Raw genomic sequence first — 15,279 nt, 5'->3', positions numbered from 1 at the left:
AACCAGCCGAGGCTAATCTAGCGTTATGAATATTCCCCGCAATACCGTCTCCGGGGAACCGGAACAGATGAAATAAAAAACGGAAGGAATATAGAGGGTGAAAAAAAAAGAAAGGAAAATCTATTCTTTTGAGGAGTTGCGGATTGAGACGGAGCGAAAAAGTGCCACGTGATTTTCCAAATTAATCTTCCATACACACTGAGAGATTGTATTCGGATATCTTAAAAATCCAACAGAATGAATTTTATTAAACGAGCATTATATTCGAACACTTTTCAACGATTCTCAATCACTACTGAATACAAGTCTTAAGGGTTTTTCTCATATTTATTATACGTTACACATACAGAGTATTTACAAGTAAACGCCGCAGTATGTTGGGTTGCCTACGACTGAGGGGGACAAATATCGGTAAAACAGACCTACCGATTCATTGTCACTTCAATCAAGTCAAGTCATGTATTCACTGTAACGTGACTCCGGAACGTGATCTTTGAACGATTTTGCACAGGTTATAAACAACAAGTCAACTGCTCGGTCAGATCCATACAAATTGATGTTAAGCGCGTTACAAACCGATAAATCGGTAGGTCTGTATTACCGATATTTGTTCTCCTCGGTGGTAGGCAACACAACACACTGCGGTGTTTTGTTGGAAACCACCTATATGTATGTACTTAATTACATATTATATCGTAGCCAATGTCCTATAGACCACCACAGCTCTTAAAAATCGTTGAATATTCAGTAAGGTGATAGAAAAAGACTATTATGAGTGAGGTTTCACTGTTTCAGAAGACTGTTTTCGAAAAAGATATTTTTTCCTCGCCTTTGGCTGACGCATCGTTGTTCACGTCTGCGGAATTCTAATCGACGGGTGAAAATTCTGCTGACCATCTGGCGCGAGTAATTATAAAATTTATCGTTTTTCCCCGTTTTCATTGGGCGTGTTTTGTCATAGGTTTGGACGGTGAGCGGTGTTTACACGCCGCACAGTCCTCGGTTTCATGGTGTACGGTCGTTTGTCACGTGCTAAACACTGTCCCCCGCAGGCGATAGTGCAAGGCCTCTTGATTAACGATACCCCCCACATTCGTCCCTCCCACCCTCTTCGAAACTCTGAACGTACCCTGTCCATACGTAACGGGGTGTAATGCCGGCGGTGCACCCTTATGGCTGTTGCATTGTTGCCTGCGTTGTTTACTGCATATTGCCAGTGCTGATCGTCGCTAAGCCTCCGGGAGATCGCTACTTCCAAATTGGGGATCTCCGATTTTCGGTTTTCCGATGAAAAACGCGGGCTTTTGATTCGCGGTTATCGATACAACTCGAAGAGATACCGGGAATAGGAAGTGATACTTGAATTAACTGTTTGAAGAACCAATATCGTTATCAAAATCGCATTATCAGTAAATAAAAAAACATTTTTTTTTTTTTTAGAGTCAATTGCTAAAATTTCATGCTAGGTAAATTAATAAAAAATTCATTCTCTTCTCTCAACGTTGACATCGAATCGTTGAAACTAGGACCAGGGTTGTTTGAAATGGTGGGAATTACTAAAGAATCGGAAAATCTCACTGGCTTAACGAAAAGAGAAAAGCTAAAAGAATTCGAACCGAAATTTTTGAAAATTATTGCAGGGTGTAATTCCAATTGCATTAAAATCACCTTTTCCAATAAATTAACTAACAAGAAATTGTAATCAATTGCGTCAGTATCATTTTGTTTTTGACGTTATAACGATGTGATAATTTATTCAGGTCTCACAGGAGGAACAGATACTAAGATATTTAAATACATATTGAAATTCGATGTGATGTTAATTATTTCACCCAGATAATAGCTTCACAATCGCGCTGTGCCATTCAAAACAGAAGTCATTTTTATACCATTCTTTGAAAACTCTCTCTGGGAAAACAAGAACTTGCTTTTTGTTTGAGTTCAAAATAACTGAATAATAAAGGAGACCAAAAAATAAAAAAAAAAAAAACAGAAATTGTTCATAGCCTGAATAAAAGTAATTGTAATTCATTTCTTAACTTTATTTCACATCGCCGATCACAAAAACAGAATTCTTATTCGAAATCCAATCAGACGAAAAGCAACTACGACTTTTACGTGCAGCATTTTCAGACGAGACTTCCAGAGACCATGACTGGTTAAAAAACTAATTCTGCTAGTCACGAGAGTGAGGATGTAAAGTTTCGGTTGCCGAGTACAATTACGAACAAGGTGGTAGCAAGGTGTCTGCATACATCTGCATAGAATCACCAAGTGGCTAAACGCCGGAGTGGAGATCTAAATTCTCATACGCAGAAGCATCAAGGTTCCATTAGAAATCGTCCTCAGGATTTTACGTCCTTAGCGCCATCCCGTCAGTGAAAGAAGAAGATAATTTTTTTTTTTCCATTTGATAAAAATATCTGCATTTACTTCACGGAAAATAATTAATACGTCACTAGTACAGGGAATCTATTATGCATGCATTTATTCAACGGCTAACTCATACCCTCCTCCTCACTGCATCCATGTACCTGTTCTCCTGCGCTGCTATGCTAATTTACACTCCTTTTACTCTCTCTCTCTCTCTTTCTCTCTTTCTTTCTCTCTTTTTCTCTGACTGGTCTTGAATTACGTTCTTTTTTTCTCTCGTTTTCAGCCCGTTCCTCTTCTTCGCTATTACAAACTTATGCCGGGTATCGGGATCCGCTGACAAATTGATTTCTACAGCTTCGTTTTAGACTTTATGTACAATCCTCGTCTCGTCTCTTTACAATCCTAATAATTGGCCAAAGTGGACTGGTTACGCTATGTTTTAAACCTGTTTGATACAGTGTTTTCAAGTTTTCAATCGCGATGTCTTACGTCCAGTGTAAAATTTGGAGTCTGCGGGTTACTCGATATATTATGAATACGATTTTCAATCTCATTTTAAAGCTTCAAAATGTTCCTCAGCGATCACTTTTTTTGTATAATATCGAACGATTCGACAAACCTTCGAACTCGAAACCTGATTTTCTAATTATACCGTGAAGATGATTCACCAAAAATTTACACAAAACTGTATCTCAAGAGTTTCAGTGGAATCGTTAACCCTTGTGCTGCACACCGGGGTCAGAATGACCCCGCTGTATATTCCCCGTAAATTCCATATGAAAAATATCCAATATAATCTGATTCGATCCAAGGTAAATAGTGAAGTATCGTAAAAATTGTTCATTCATTCTTTTTCCAAAATATCAACTTCACTCGCTCAAATGAATTCCCTTTTTTTTTCATCGCGCGGTATTTCCGTATTTTTTGTCTTAAACATCCGTGTCTTGAGAGTTACTCAGTCAATTTTCAGATTCTTTGAGTACAATGATCCATTTTCCAGTATATCCTTGTTTGATTAACTTCTATTTTCAAATTCAAAAATTCATTTTGCTAAAAATAACAAATTCGCCTTGAAACATCATAGTTGAAGAGCATGCCAAAATTTTTTCAAGTTATTCGAATGAAAATCGCCGTTTCTACGCAATGATTTTTGATATGGGGTCCCCAGCCACCCCAAATTGACACCAATCTTGTACACAGGATGTGTGCAGCCTAAGGGTCAATAATCGATTACAACCAGGTACTCTGCCAGGCGATGAGTTGGGAGTCTGATTGCCCACATTCTTCCCAATCGACTTCAAGATCAGAGAATGGAGATAACCTCAGTCGGGGAAAAAACGGTGAAGGGACCCGGTGTGATACTCGGCCCAGAAGAAAACCAGTTGCTGCTGGAATTCGGTAATAATTTAGAATAACCTGAGACCGTAAGAGGTCGGTCGCATACCCGTGCATTCGGACGTACAAAGTGCACGTTGAAATTTCGTCTGTGAATTAATGCAGAGTCTATAAAACCGACGGTTTCCAAACGAGCGCCATCGTTTTATAGGAGGTCTTCTTTCTACGTTCACTAATTGGGCTTACCGATCCCTCGAATCGGTCAAGTTATGTCCAAACTATTCTTCAGACAACGCTCGGACTCAAAACTAACGGACAATTGTTATTCCTCCGTAAACGTCTCTCGGGCCGCAGCGTCAATTCAGCTCGAGCCAATTAAGGAGAAGGTTAAACCTCCGGTTCGAAAAAAAAATGTCCAATCGATTTCATCGATCTTTCGACTAGTTCACTTTATACAGTCTGGAAAAATCAAGGCTGGACGAAGGAAATTCTTTCCTTTGTAAGTACAGCAGGTTTCGACTGGCTCTGTGAATTCCTCGAAGACAAGAACGCTTTTAAATTATCCCCACGTTGTACAGGCATAAATATCAGTAAGTAGATTGCGCAACTAGTGCCCAAAAGAGAAGGGTACAGGAAAAACTTATGCGCAAACCATTTTTCCTAATTGAGTCCGCAAAATTCGATTTTGCATACTGAAACGAGTGTGTAAACCAGTACATTTCCGTACTAGTGCGAAAATGGAATCGAAATATCTTTTATTGCAGTGTAAATATATATTTCGATTTAATTCCTGCACTAATGCCGGAGTGTACTATTTTGCTCACTCATTCGAGTACGCAAAATCAAATTTTGCGCACTCAGTTAGGAAATAAGTATTTCCATCCACAATTTCAATGACTTTTAATTGTACTCTAGATATCGGTTATACTTGCGACTAGGAGAGTCATTCAATTGCTACCATAATCGTGGTCATCTAATATCTGAGATGATTGTCCAAATTTTCTGAAACAATTGAAATCCTCAGATGAGAACCGGAGAATAACGAACCAAAAAAAAGGGTTGTTCAAGCGTTAAAACAGGATGAAACAAGGCGCAGATTCCGGTAGTCTTTGCATAGCCGGGTTCCCGCACGAATTTACGACCAATAAATATCTGGCATGAGTCGCCGGAAGTCTGGAAGGTATTCAAGCGCCGAACGTTTTCTCAGGCTTCGATATATTCGGAGTGAAAGAATAACGGATGCGGAATCCTTGTGAATTTTAACAGTTATCCCACACATTGTAACGTATAGTCTATGACCGGTAAATTCTTCCTTCCCTTGTCCTACTCCTCGGGGAAGAAGAACGCGGAGGCTGGCTACGGAGCTCGCCTTTCCAGGGCATAACGGGACTCGCGGAATCGATACTTCGGCATTTCGCTCCCCTCCGTGCAGATACGACCTCACGCACCTGGTAAATGCACGCCCCCGTAAATACCTCTAATCAACGCGGACAAGCGAACGATACTGGCGGTGAACAAGACGCGGACGTGACCCTGCCTAAACTCTAATTCACCCGAGAGAGCAGTATGCGGAGGGGTGAGGGTGTAAATTGAGCACCCTCATCCCTCTCCCCATTTCAATGTCCCGATTAATCAATCGTCGCTGTATCACTCGATGAAAGCGAAACGAAATGAGAGAAAAAAGAAAAAAAGAAAGTAAAAAACAACTTTAACCCCCATCAATTTTTCCTACCCTTGTTGTTGAGGATGGATGAGAGTTCGATTACTTCGTTTCGTTTTTTAAGCTCAAATATCAAATTAACTTTTAGTACGCTGATGTATTTTTCACGATATTATTATAATTTTTAGATATGTATGTAATGAACGAGGGACTTTTTTCACGGTACAAGATGTTGTGCAGCTATACGATACGACACACTTTTGTAATCACGGTAAAAAGCCGCGATACGAATCGATGAGAAAATGTTTTCGCTTGTGAACTCGACCTGGAAAGTTGTACAAGTAATTAAGTACCATTCGAGTAATCCCGTACATGACATGCGTGCGCGAATGTGCACAACTTTCAGTAATTTTATATCCGTAATTCAGAACCCTGTTCGATGAAATAAGATATTTTCAACGAGATCAAGGGAAGTGTAACACCTTTGCGTAATAGAAAGGTGAAAATGAATCACGCGAGAAGAAACCCGAGTGAGTGGGAAAAATAAAAAGGAAAAAAATACGACGCGATCCGATAAATAAGCGACTAAAATTTCAGATAAATCGTGCGTATGTTCAAAAAATAAATAATAATGATAAAATAAAAAAAAAAAAAGAATTATTCAAAGGCTCATCGTCTTGACGATGAAAATCAACAAACTGTACTCAATGTTCGAATAAATTTCCTCCGACCCCCGCCAGATTCATGATTTAAGAATTTAGCCGCGGATTCTCCAAAGCCTCCTCGAAATCCTCTATATTTTCCACTCGATTGGCGGGAATGAAGTTCATGCGGCATCTGCGAGGATGTCGAGACCGGGCACTCGATGTCGTATTCAAAGTGCCAGAGGCTCCCCGCCATGAAAAATCCGGGAAAAATATGCCGAAAGCGCACTTTGGCACCGACCACTTGACTCTGCCGAAGGGGGGCGGGGATGAAAGGGGATGGAGGACAGGACGACGCGTCGAGGGGAGGACGCGCATCGAAGATTAAAAAATTTCAAAGCTAGGCTCCGCTGATCGCGGATACACCGAGAGAAGAAGAAAAGAGACCCACCGAAGTGGGACATGTCTCGGACAGAACAATGGACTCTGATTTAAAACCGGGCCGAGAGCTTGCCTTAAATGATTCACACAGGTATACGTTCGAGTCGGGAGAATAGCTTCTGTAATCGCAGAGGAAGATCCTTGGCTTTTACGAATTCTCCAGACTCTTTTGCCAACAATCTTCTGACGCTGAATCGTATGACGAATTTCGGACGACGTGAGAAAATTGATACTAGTTATTCCGTTTGTTGGAATAATTTAACTTCAAAGTTATAACGTTGTTTAATAACCTCACAGTTATATGTTTCTTTATTGTAATTAAACTAATAAATTCTGTATGTATAAATTTACGCTATCGAATTCACTCCCGCCTACAATGAACGAATTATCACCTAATAGGGTAATTCGGCAAGGGAGAAGAGAATCTGTCGGTCGCTATTCCTAAAATTGTGACGTCAACGAGCAACTGCCGAACGCTCGATGATACGACCAACCACTTCTTATAAAATCGCCACCGCGGAGCGACGCTCACTTCTAGTCCGGCCAGCGCCGAGTTGACATTAGCTTTGATCGTCGAAAGACGATGGCATAGTTACTATATCGTTGTAAGTGCACCGATTATTCTTCATTTTCGTTTTTCTTTCTTGTTTCTATTCTTCGTCTACTCGCGCGCTCTCCGAAGCGAATCCATGTTCGAAATGCTTCTTCAGCCTGCGTGGGAAAGAAACAATACGAGCATTACGAAAATGGTAACAGCCGTAAGATAATAGCCGATGTACCCGGTCTTCTGAATTACTTCGTATACGTGATGAAATGACGCTTTCAGCCTATCCGCCTCCATTCGTGCATATCTTCTGCAGTTATCGTCGATTTTGCCACCTCTCAACGCGCTCCAATTTTACAAGATAAAATGCGGCCGAGATGCGACCGCACTGGCGCAGCCGGGGTTGAAAAAACCGAACCTCGATTCAACCTGCCTAAAACGTCTCCGTCATTTCTCAGCAATGCAAAAACCCGGAAAACCCGTTTCTAATCGATAAAATGATTCTCTGCGTCGATCAGAGCGCAAATATCCTGATGGTGAAAAAAAACATTGCGCCAAGTAGAGTGAACTTGTAGTCAACGTGCAAAAATGAATTTTTGTCTAAGAAAATCACGAAATTAAAAATTTTCTGCTGTATGAAAAATCACCGGAACAAATGCCGGTAAAAAATAATTTCTTTGTGTAACTACAAAGATTCGTTGAGTCTCGCAGTAAATTCGTACGTAACATTTGTTGCGAAAAAATCTGTTGCGCAGTTTCGGTAAATTTTTATCATCTTAAGCATGTTACTGAGAAAATATACCGTAGCTCAATTATCAAAATGACGGTGAGTGAGTGAAAGCGGTTGTTCGGTGTTATTACGCGGGTATACAAACGGACAAAGAGAGTCTGAATCGGTTTGTAATTGCGTCAGGGATTTGTCCGTGTCGAAGGTCCAGCAGTCTTGGCTCTCCCTGTGCAACTGCAGCAGCGGGAGTTTATTTTATGTACAATATATCCTTGAGGATAATGTAACTGATCGGTGTTTGTATCGGAACAAAGTACAGAGAACTTCTTTTTTACAGTACAGACGCGAGAGACAAACTCGTTTTCAATCAAACTGATCCCTGACGTCTGTAATTATATATATGTATATTCTATTTGTATACACCTTATATGCATACCGGGACAATCTCGAAGCTTGAAACTCAACCGCGCATGCGCGAGATTTATCGGGTGTTCGCGCAGGCTGGCCATCCCGAGTTTTCAGTTGTCAAACTGTTTCTGGTGCCGATGTAGTTGATACGAATTTTCGAGGTTAGAATCTGAAATAATTGAGGTAGTGACTCGGAAAGGTTTGGGAAGCATTTTTTATTGAGTCGGAAAGTTGATTCTTCAAAGAATGGTCGGAATTTAATGCTTATGCTCTTTGAAAATTCAAACGTACACATTTCGTGTAGGTTGGCCCGCCTGCATCGGAGACAAGAATATCGCTGCGGGAAGATTTCGCCGACCAATGAGATTTAATTATTTGGCGCATGCACGGTTGATTTTCAAGTGTCGAGAGATTGTCCCGGTATCCACCTATCCCAGGGTCGGTTAATTACGGCAGACGAACAACAATCATCGCGTCTTTGCTCGGCCAAGTAGACCGAGAAATCGGAAGCTCAACCTGCAGCTTCTGATGTCTACTTGCTCGACTGGTAGAAGCTTTTGGAACACTGTGTACTCTTCGCCATAGAAGGCAGCGAGGTTCCAAGTTTTTGCTCGCCCGAACAGAAACGACATTCTTTCTTTACCGTGCGTCTACTGTCCGTCGAATTCTGCACAATGCCGCGGGAAGAACGAATCGCACTTCGAATCGGCCGCAGCTGGACCCAGAAAATCGCCGAACGTATAAGAACTGTGAAATATAATTTTTGGATTTTTTCGAATGCGTGGTTTGAGGCTTTGAAAAATTATTTTAACGCGATACTTTTCACCAATTTTAATTTTGTTCGGAAGATTTGTATCATCCACAAGTTCGCAAAAATTCTTTTTTCCTTCGTGCGGGCATCTTTGCCTATTATAATTTTAAAACATTGCACCGATATTGACGATGATCAAGAAATGACAATATCTAATTGAGGCCCGAACAAAAAGAAAATCGGATTCAGTGACTGTGGGTAATAAGTTTTCTAAATGAAAATACTATTGTAGAAAGAAAACGAACGAATCTACGAGAGTTTTAAGAATTTAGAAACTATTTTAATCAAAGTACCGATATATTACGTAAGCTTTTTATTGTAAGTCCGGTATTTTCTAGTATCGCATGGTTAGAGAGTGCAATAATTTGTCGAGCTACCATCTCGTGACAAAATTAATGAAAAGTATCAATTTTCGGCTAACCAATCTTCATAATCCGATTACCTGCACCCTGCACGTGCCGAGGGACAAAAATGCGGGTATTTGCTTAGGTGATATCAAATATCGCGAAGCTGAGGATCCTTCGGCGATGAGCTAAGCCTCCCGGCTCCATTTTAAAAGCTACGGTGAGCTGCGGCAAAGCCGCTCTTTCTTTCTATCTTCGATATCTCGTCCTTTTGTTCGACAGCTTCCCAGGATGGGAGGACACTGGCTAATATCGATTTCCACTGTCGGAGAAACTCGGCTCTGCGGAATGTTCAACTTCCCTCCATTATATTAAAATCCAGCCGAGTCATCCGGTGGTAATTTTCCTGTCTAAGCTCCGCGCCAGGGAATCTATTCACTCGATAGAATCCGGCCTACCGTGTAGCCGCAGGAGATTTGAGATTAGAAATTCAGTTGAACCGATTAAATTTTTACCCCGCAGTAATGGTATAAAACTTTTTTGGAAATTGATGGATGATGGAGAATTTTTTCACGAAAGATTGGGTGGAAGTAAAATTGTCTCGAAACTCTGCTCGCCCCGAGCAATCTCATGAGCGAAAATTTTTTAAATAACTTTTTACGCATTCCGTTACTGCGGTTATATGGAAAGACGCGGGGACCGTCGTGCGTGTAATCCGCGCGGTTCGAAAATTCCGCAAGTCACGTAAAAACGATATAAAACCAACGGCGAAGCGCCGGGCAAGAACCACCGCCGCGAAATATTCAAAGAGAAAAGCATAAAATCGGTGGGTTGACGAGGGGTCGTAAGAAACTGGTAAGGTAACCGTGAAAGATTTGGCGAGTAATTACGAGCGACGAAGGAGAGCCGCAAGAAATAATTTCAGCTCTAAGGTCCTCTTCGCTAAAATACCGCGCGCGGGTTGAGAGGGCGGGGGAAAATTATTTTTCTTTCCGTGGATTATTTTTATTTATTTTCAACTTGTTTGTTTAACTTTCTCTCTCTCACACGAATGAAAAAGAGGTGGAAATAAAATGGGACCGATAAAACGATCGTCGGTATAAAAACAAATATCCCCCTTCATTACCGGGAATAAAATTTAGAATAAAAAACCAATCAAATTCTCTTATCAAATCACCGAAGCTGCGTTATAAAAACGTGCGTTATGCGTTCAACCGCTGCGAAGAATGCAGAAAGAGAAATGAGAGCGATTCTGAGTTTATCTAGAAAACAATCTCGCGTTAAAAATTCCCGAAACGACATTCGACGCCCAAGCTTCGTGAGTGCGTTTCAAAGTTTTCTCGCCCATTGATATCCCTCGTTAAAAAATTACAACTCCGCGAATCGTTATAATGAGCAAGAGACTCGGAAGAGTATCGCGCATTCGCGCCCATAAGCAACATCTCCGCGACGTTCTGCGCATGCGCCAATTTAGTTTACGACGCTGCCGCGCGCGCCGCTTGAGGAATGTGACGCCGCATCGAACGGACGGATCGGGCGGGTAAAAAAGACGTCAAACTTTTACGCCATCGGCTGGCGGATACCTCTGGTTTGTCAGTTTCTCAGTTTCTCGGGTTGTCAATTCGGGTTTTACTTTTACTGCCGTCCCAGGTTTCGTTTGATGGTTATTTTATTCGGTAACGGGAGCTAAGCGACCTACGCGCGCCGGCTGCCGCGCATCTCGGGTTTCTTTTTCAAGCCCCTTGAAAATCTCGACACCTGCGCTCACATACGCCTCTTTATCCCGCCACGCTATTACGAGTTAAGCGTAAAATTTTAGCCTCTTCGACCCGGTAACGCGTCTTCTTTTTTTTTTCTAAATATTCCGACGTTTATAACGCCTGTGACGAGACAAGACGAGACGAGACGAGACACCCCGCAATCAATCACTCGGCCCATCAATTAAGACTAATTACCGGGCGAAAATAAAACCTCCTCTCGTTACCGTGATGGATTAGTGAAAGGGTTTTGAAAGCGGCGGGGAGAGCCGAGGAAGCGAAGGGTTTGAAAATTCGCAATCAACTCTCAAATGGGGCGTATGCGTTCAAGGAAGTTTGCGCTTGAATGTAGAAATCACGAGAATCACATAAAGTTACAGAATATAGCATCCAGAAAACCTAATTCATCTCCAACGTCAAGTTTAATGAAACTCAAATTTTACGTTTGAAATATATGAAACGCGTAGATATAAATGAATAATTCTTCAAACCAAATACAATCTCGATTTAATTATGTGGAAAATTAACTTCACATCATTATTTTCAATTCCATGGTTGTACGTTTCTGAAAAATAGTAAATAAAAATAAAGATGCATATATTCATACATATAATATTACATATATATGTATATATATATATATATACCCGTACAATCCGTTGACGAGAAAATTATTAGACGACCAGTCGTATATTAATTTTTGGGGGGCAGTTTGCCGGGACCAAACATACGATTACGAAAAAGGTAAAAGAAGTATTATTTTTCATCGGGTCGGAGGTCGTTGGTTGGACGCACGCAATCCCGACGTGCGAGAAGGACGCGTTGCGGCTGTTTGAGGTAACCCGACGCCACGTGGGAGGGAGAGGGCGATATAACAGGAGGAGTGAGACGAGTTACATTGGTGTGTAATTAACATACCGAACCCTCCCCGTAGTGTCTGTCCGTCTACCGTCGAGACTCTCTTCGGATTTCTTCTTCTTCGGCATAGCGCATGATCATCATGGACCGCAGCGGCGTATCTTTTCTCGAACGAAAATAATAGCAGGTACTCGAAAACCGTTCCTCTCGACGGAACGGAACGGAATAGAAAACCCTTCGGCATTGCTGATTTTTATCTCCCGCTAAATTATTCCGCTTGAACTCTCGTTTTCTCTTCGAATGCAGAGCTTCTCACAGCTTTGTATAATATCGGGTACCTTGTAACCAAACTTAGACGTTACTGATAACAGATCGGAAACGATTCAAGGGTATCGGTAGTATTTCTCACAAAGCAAAGGGCTCGGTTACACACTGGATCGATGGTCTCTTTGCAGCCACTTGCGAAGCGCAATTAGTCAAAGGTCAGAATCTTTACGTATCTACGCGAGGCTCGAGGATCTTTAGATGTTCGTTCGTTAAGTCAAGGCACATATCTTTGTTAATTTAAAACATTTTTTAATAAAAATTTACATAAAAGAAGTTTAATATACACCTAATAAAATGCCAATAATTCGATCCCTTTATGAATTAGTTATCCTTGTGAAAAAATTTTTACAAACGGGTAACTTTTTTCGCCCTCACAGTGACCTTCCGCCTTAAATTTTCCATCTGTCTTATCACCTGATATAACTTGATTTCTCCTCTGCTTAATCAAATTTTGCAATACATGATGCGCCTGCATGCGTCGGTGCAGCGAGGTAGAAAAATTCAGAGACGATCGAGTCCCTCACCGCTGTCGGAGCACGATGACCACAGGGTGTCCGGTTCCGGTCCGGCAGCTTCGTAACCTTCGGTTATTAATTCACCATTTGTCTCGATAGCTATCGTACTCGATTATTTCATCTTTAATAACGCGTTCCTTGGCTGCAAGATCTCGAATCTCGCCCGACGATGTATTAAACCGAGTCCCAAGAGTACTCATGGCGGTAACACTTTCTCTTCGTGTTTTCGTCCCCAATGATACTAGTATCCGCTAGTTTTCACAGCAGTGCGCAGCATTCCAGGGAATGAGTGTTCAAACTACGGATTGGAACGGTGTTTAGATGAGAAAAGTGTGAAACTGACAAGTATGCGAGGACGTGAAAGCCGTCCCCAACATCGTCATCGTCAAAAGATTCTGATAACAGAAAGAGGAAAACAAGTCCGGAAAAAAATCTTGGAAACGGAACGGCTCGGAAGATCGAAAAGAGAAGCTCGGGATCTTGAAGGGGAAAATCTTGGAGACCCTCGAAGAGGGTCATTTTCCTAATTCTGAAGCCGGACTCGAGTGGAGATCCATCGTCTTTGTGCGTCGCCGTTCGAGAGTTGGCCAACGTTGTGGTTGACAGTCGTGAAAAGAAGGGAAGGACAGATAGAAGAGATACGCGATGGAGATAAGGTCGCAGGACGAAAGGAGGCTACCGCGATGCCGAGGACTGCTGTTCGGCAGGTGCCGAATATCCTGGTGACGCTCTGTTTCAGAACCGGATGGCGTCAAGTATACGGTAAGAGCGCTATCGAAATCATCGCTAATTAGCGCAGAGTGATCAGCTGTTAACAAACCATTAACTGTAATTAAAAAATCAGCTGTCTCATCCTTCAGAGAGCTGATCCTCCTCGCTCCCTGTCTTCCCATGCTGAACGTGTATCATATATTATACCATACAAACGACTCGAGGACCAGCCGACAAACCGCTTCCGTCTTCTGCCCGAGTCAATTTATATCGACCGTCGCATGTATCATCCTCCCTCTGTGATGTGCCATGGCAGTGATCGGAAAATAAGAGAAACCAGGACACGAGAGGTCCGCACGTCTGGTCCTCTTTCTCTCGATCAAAGATTAAGCCTGCCCTGCTCTGCCAGCTTCTACGAAACCTTTTCCACCGCTCTGCTGAACTCATTCGGAACCAGTTCACATCATCCGGAGAAGCGGTGAGTGATGCCTTCCAACTCAAGGACTACACGGCTCCGATGGAATTGCACTTAAAGTAAGCTTTGATCCCGGGGTTAGGCCACTCGGTAACTTTTGTAACACACCGGATCGTAAAGGTCTCGTCGGAATTCCAAAGATCGTATGTCGTTTCGAAGAAACTTAAAAGAGAGGGAATACCATGAACCGGGCTTCAAGATTACTTGACCTCTGAAAATATTTCACTAAAAATTTACGCACGTATTACAACTTCTCGAAGTGTATTACACATATTTGATGAATCCACGAGGAAGGATTTGGAGAAAAATGTTTATCCTCACGTTCACTGAGTACAACAACAACTAAAACAACAAGAACCGCAACAAGAACGTTTATAATGCGGTTCAGCCAGGATCCTATTTCTCTACGGTTGTACTCGAGGCCACCGCAAAATGTATCGGTCGTTTTATGGACAGCGGCTGCACGTTCGCGATCGGTAAGTTGGATATGGATGGGGTGCATGCCATGGGCACGGTGGTACGTGTTGTTGGTAACGCGTGTCCCGTGGCGCGTGTTAAACGCGTTTTGTCAGATGGGTGCGTCGCCGTGAGGATAAATAATCTTTCCGATTCGATATTTTTATCTCTCCCTTTCACCTTCGATTTCCCGACACGTACGTGCCACTTCCATAGCTAATTAACGATCATAATTACAGACAAAGTTTAATTACCGAGCCACGCATCATCCTGCCGATTTTTTTTTTCCCCTCCAAGTCAATGTTACCACTTCCTTTTATCCGACTTCCTCCCCATCTTCCTCGTCACCTAAATCTTGTTGTCGTTTTCTCGGGTCTTAACAATCTTTTTTCAAATTCTCTTCGTACTACACTCACCTCCAAAAATGCGGTACATAGCCTGCTGGGCACAGCTCCCTGCAGTGTATGCAGGGTGCGCCTTGAAAGTTGACATTAGATGACGCACCCTGCACAGCGGCGGGCGAAAGCATGATCCTGAAAAATTGAAAAAAGAGAAAATTTTCCGATTAGGGTGACGCTCATGGATACAAGTACATAAATACACATGCATGCGAGGCGATGTTTTATACCCGAAGGCCTTAATTACTCCGCGACTTTTAATATCGCCGGGTGTCGATAAATTATAAAACCCACCCGACAATCAAGCGGCGATTCTCTATATAAGTAGAGACAACTTCATACGCACACTTTTTGCGCTTCGCTTCACTATCATAACCCCGGCACGTATTATAGGCGTACACTATGCCACGGTGTTTCCAATGGTTCTTGTATGTTGCACGGCATGTATCAAGCTGCGCCGTACAGCATGTACCTTTAATACTCGACCGTAAA

The 15,279-nt window shown here is 42.1% G+C and overlaps 1 protein-coding gene across 1 annotated transcript in view; it reads right to left on the bottom strand.

Annotated features, from left to right (window-relative positions):
• The window catches only part of LOC124305433 (protein prickle-like), a 116,200-nt gene that overhangs the window by 96,444 nt on the left and 4,477 nt on the right, over nt 1-15,279 (bottom strand). Inside the window, exon 2 of the mRNA XM_046764877.1 lies at nt 14,806-14,922. Coding sequence (XP_046620833.1) covers nt 14,806-14,918 — 113 coding nt within the window. The 5' untranslated portion in view covers nt 14,919-14,922. The remainder of the gene's footprint in view (nt 1-14,805; nt 14,923-15,279) is intronic.

Source organism: Neodiprion virginianus, chromosome 5, assembly GCF_021901495.1.
Source record: "Neodiprion virginianus isolate iyNeoVirg1 chromosome 5, iyNeoVirg1.1, whole genome shotgun sequence".
NCBI classification, from domain to species: Eukaryota; Metazoa; Arthropoda; class Insecta; order Hymenoptera; family Diprionidae; genus Neodiprion; species Neodiprion virginianus.
This window is presented reverse-complemented; position numbering and strand designations above follow the sequence as displayed.